Source organism: Numenius arquata, chromosome 24 (genome assembly GCF_964106895.1).
Source record: "Numenius arquata chromosome 24, bNumArq3.hap1.1, whole genome shotgun sequence".
In the NCBI taxonomy this organism is placed as follows: domain Eukaryota; kingdom Metazoa; phylum Chordata; class Aves; order Charadriiformes; family Scolopacidae; genus Numenius; species Numenius arquata.
The window spans coordinates 2,063,652-2,068,077 of NC_133599.1; the positions used below are offsets into that span (position 1 = coordinate 2,063,652).

Sequence of the window (4,426 nt, forward strand, 5' to 3'; positions counted from 1 at the left end):
GTCCTCTGCCATTGTCAGATGGTGCAGCACTATGTGTATTAGCACCTTGTGTGAAAACACAGTGGAAAATTTAATTGGAGCGTGCAGAACCAGTGGGTACCAACAATGTGTGTGCAGCCACTGACGGCTAAAGGAGCCCAAAACAGGTGAAAACAGACCAGAGCTACACATTATGCACAGTAAAAAGGATCTCGTGGGCAAGTGGGAGTAATTTAGCACCATTCAGGTCTAAACTCTGGTCTCTCTGGTATGCCAGGAATGATGCATCACCTGTGGGACACCAGCATTACCGGGAGCAACAGTATCTGCTATGAAAGGGCACCACGGTGAGTTCGGAAAGTTTCGCCAACAAGAAGTATATAATTCCTCAGAATTTTGACAAACAGACTCAGCACAGTTTCAAGTGGGGTTTATTTACAGTAATTGCAATTTCCACAAAACTTACTAGCGAGTGTCAGTAAATTACACAGTACGTACAAGAACCTTTTTCTATTCAGCAACCACATATCTTGCACAGAAGGTTTTCTTTTACTGATAAGGCAGAAAATATCACCTCAAAAGGAAACACAGGTTTCTAAGGCCTGACATACCTGCTAGGAGCTATTCTTGGAAGCATTTCTCACTCTGTACACCTCGTTTCAGGCAGAGCAATTAGCAGCTGCCGTCACGTAAGACTGAGCCCAGATTTATGAGCATCAACTGCTCTACACCAGAGCCGTTCCAGCGGGCACTCAAAACTCAGGAATGTATATTCCCTATACGAAAATTTTATAACTTAAACAATGCTTTTATTAAATGATCATAGCTTATGTCTGCTAGCAAGAGGAACCCTCTTAGACTTTGCCTTGGAGAGCATCCTTTGACAGAAGTCAGCTAAGGGGGTGCTACGCTGATTTGATCAAACCCAGTGTTTCCATCTTCAATGCAAGATGTGTACATGGACCTGGCCAGGAAAATACTCAGTGTTTGATCGACCAGAGCTGCAATCAGTCAGGAACTGCACTGATACAGTACATTATTTGCCCGTTCGCTGCTGGTGTGTGCAATGGCCCAACAGGTTCGTTAACCCCGGTCGTTGGTGGGTCGTTAGTGCCTTCTGCTCTCTAACCAGATTTCTCTATCCAGTCTAGTAGGATGTCCAGCTCGCCCAGGGATTTAATCGCTGCAGATGTGACATTCAGCTGAAATGATATAAAGGATTAAGTTGTAGGTAAATATAGCAACTACAGCTGAATGTAAAGAGAATCTGAATATCTGCATTAATTAGTAGACGTAGTCATCAACTTACCCCTTCGTAGTTTGCAAGTATTTGCTTAAATTTCTCAGCAGATTCCTGTCCACACAGGCACTTATTCTGCTCATGCTAAAAAAAAATAAGATAGAATTCATTAGTTTGGGACGTTCACTTTTAGAAATAAAAGATCAGTTTCTAATTATGTTGGAAATTACTGTATAGACTGAGACCTTAAACTCTGGAAAAGGCTGCAGGTCTTTAAATCAGACTTGAGTTTACTTTGAACGGCAGAGGGACAGGATAAATATCATTCTTGAGAACTGACGTGGGAGGGGGCTGATGAGTGGCAAGTATAAAAATTTCTCAGCGGACATACTCACTCTTCACATCATGCTTCTTCGTAATCTTGTTAAAACCACTTTTATAAATAAAGATTTTGGGACTTTATAAAATGCTTAGGTTTATTTATATACCAAATACTAACAGATGGAAGGAAGCTGTAGCAATACCCAAGACTTACACACTGCCCGAGTTTCCTCTTCATGCTGAGGAAGGAGTTGGCGATGCTGCTGATTTTTCGGTTGACGAACGAATCCTCCGTCTTGCAGTGTTTGAAGACTTTGTCCACGTAGAAGTTGAAGAGCTGATGGGTGATGCAGCATCTATCTAATGGCTTAAGGAATGAATTTCATTTTTAAAAGGTCTTCCAAAGTGCTTTAAAACAGTTGTCACCAGCTTTTTTGCCCTCCTCTAGAATAAACCACCTCTAACACCAAGCACGGTAGCCAAGCACAGCAGGATGTTTTGACTCATATAAAGCTTTTACAGTGGTGCTTGATGTAAATTGATAATATATATAGGAAGCTACTTTAGACTGATTTTCCAAGACATCCATCCCCAGCAAGTCTCACTGAGCCAACAAAATAATTAGCTGACTTTGTAGCTGGGTGTTAGATGCTGAGACCTGAAGATGTGGCCCACATCTAGAGCCTTAGAGTGTAAGAGAGCCACAAAATAGTTATTTATATTTCACCTCCCAAGATCACATTCACCTGCTTTTGGATTCTCTAATAGCTTTCCACCCAGATCCTGATTCACCTCGCTATGCCTCCACCGACCGAGGTGGTGAGGAGCCCCAGCTAAAGCTCCTGCAAATGGAGCACCACGTGCAGCAATGAAAAAAGTAAATGCCTCTGCCCACCATTTCTGGAAAGAGAGTCAGGGTGAAATCCCAGTGCAGGAACCGGCAGTGGGTCACCCACCTCTTCTCGCCTACGTGATCCACATCACTTTATCCTCCCTGACCTGCGCTGTCTGCCAGCATCTGGGTTTTGCAGGAACTTAGAAGAAGTCGTGGTATTGAATGACTTCCCCAAACGCCCCGAGGTGGTGCACCTCCTGCCTGCTGCTAGGATGCACCTGGTCAAAATTATTCAAGCTGGAGAGAGGGTAAGGACACCTACCTTAACCTTGTGCAGAGAATGTGGATGAGACAAGATGCTGAGGGTCCTGATGGGGTCTCTGGCTTGCTGAATGGGAGGAGATAGAGATGGTGATGGACCTCCAGAGGAGCTTCAGGAGCAGTCCACTGAGGAGTTTCCCCAGCTCCACAAGAGCCCACAGCGATACTTACGATGTTGGCTTTAATTGCCGTGAAACCAGACCTAATCTCGGTCACACTCATTGAAACCCTGCAGGGTCCGAAGTGGAAGATTTTGTTCCCTGCTGTCGGCATCGAATTCAAGCAGCAGGACACGGAGAAGAGGCAGAGGAACAAGTGGGATCCCTTCATGCTGCTGCCTGGGAGACCTGTTCAAGGAAGACAATATTGCCTCGCTATTTTTCCTAAATAATACAGTTATAATGCTTATGAAAATATAGGTATTTTATATAGAACTTGTATCTGTCCACTTGTATTAAACCCCCCCCCCCACTGATTAGTATCTCTTACCCATTTCTTCTTGACCACCCATGGGCAAGAGAAAAAAAATCAAATACAAACAAATATTTAACAGAAGGTCCCAAAATAAGTAAAAAGAAAAATAAAGAAAAAGAAAAAAATGCTAGTAAAAGACTGCAGGTAAATAGACAAAGTCCTTCTGAAAATTTTTCAGCAGAAAAACAAATACAGTTAAATTAAATTTTTAAAAGTCTACTGACTCAGAAGCAGCAGGAGGTAACTGTCACTGAAAGCAGCAGATCCCAAGGTCTGATCACAAAAGAAAATGCTTTCTCTCAGAAAGAGCATACTTCAAATACATGTTTTGTTAGCACTGAAAATTAAGGTTATTAATGGAAAAAATCCTTTTAGAGACACCTTATAGGAATACAAGGAAATATGCAGGAGTGTATAGAGTGAAAGGATAAAGTCAGTATTTTACCTTGTTCTTTGATGTGGGTTCACCTGTCTCGTCGATGTCTGACCTGAAGAGCTCCGAAGAACACGTTTTTATCCAGGTATCGGGAGGAAATAACTCTTGGATTAACTTTTGGGATTTTTCTTGCTTTTCCCAGCATGTATTTCCCTTTGTAATTTACTGAATTAATGAGCGAGTGAAAGGGACCAGCTCTCTCACCCAAAGGTGTTTCCCTCACGCACGGAGGCGGGAAATCTTGGCATCGCTGCATCATTTTGCATTCCGGAAGAGGGACACGAGCAAAAGGAGGGACCATCATGGGGGTTACATGGAGCCACACTGCCAAGCCCCCCCCGTAGAGGGGCTGTTCCCAGCTCCCGCGGAGGTGTTGGGATGCTGGAAGCCGGGTGGCATCACTCCCTCCAGGGATGCCAGTGGTCCAAACCCCCCGTGGGTGCTGGCAATGCGACATGGGGCGCCAGTAAAAGGTGCGCGACTCAGAAAGTTGGCAAGACCTTTCTCCATCACTGTCCTGGCACTCAGGGCCTTCACCCACCGGGTACGGGGGACCCTGCTCTCAGCCTGGCTCCTCAGGTGGGTGGACAATTATCTCCATTGTCACGTCCCTGGTATTTGGAGATCTGAGATGCCCAGGAATGAGAGGGTTTTGGTACACAGCACCCACCTCAGTGCCAGAAGAAGTCACTTGGTTTTCAGGAGCATGGGTGACTTAGGTCATCATTACGCACAGCCCAAAGCTCCCACCCTGCAGAAGGACAGAAATTTCACTCAGATCTTTAGAAGTCCACCAGCCCAGGGGCAGAAGGGAAGTTTT

The 4,426-nt window shown here is 44.6% G+C and overlaps 1 protein-coding gene across 1 annotated transcript; it reads right to left on the reverse strand.

Annotated features, from left to right (window-relative positions):
- Positions 1–1,103: 1,103 nt before the first annotated feature.
- Positions 1,104–3,058, reverse strand: LOC141475260 (interleukin-20-like). Its single transcript, XM_074163526.1, has 5 exons — positions 2,868–3,058; positions 2,698–2,763; positions 1,755–1,907; positions 1,289–1,363; positions 1,104–1,181 (listed from the first exon to the last, which is right to left on the reverse strand). The coding sequence occupies exons 1-5, from the start codon at positions 3,024–3,026 to the stop codon at positions 1,104–1,106; spliced, it is 531 nt and encodes a 176-aa protein (XP_074019627.1). The 5' UTR covers positions 3,027–3,058.
- Positions 3,059–4,426: the final 1,368 nt, after the last annotated feature.

Excerpts from the sequence above, each read along its gene's own strand:
- LOC141475260 (XM_074163526.1), bottom strand. The coding sequence starts at position 3,026 with ATGAAGGGATCCCACTTGTTCCTCTGCCTCTTCTCCGTGTCCTGCTGC. Across the intron at positions 2,764-2,867 it reads CGGCAATTAAAGCCAACATC|CAAGCCAGAGACCCCATCAG; the intron begins GTAAGTATCGCT and ends CCTCCCATTCAG. Across the intron at positions 1,908-2,697 it reads ATTCTCTGCACAAGGTTAAG|CCATTAGATAGATGCTGCAT; the intron begins GTAGGTGTCCTT and ends TCATTCCTTAAG.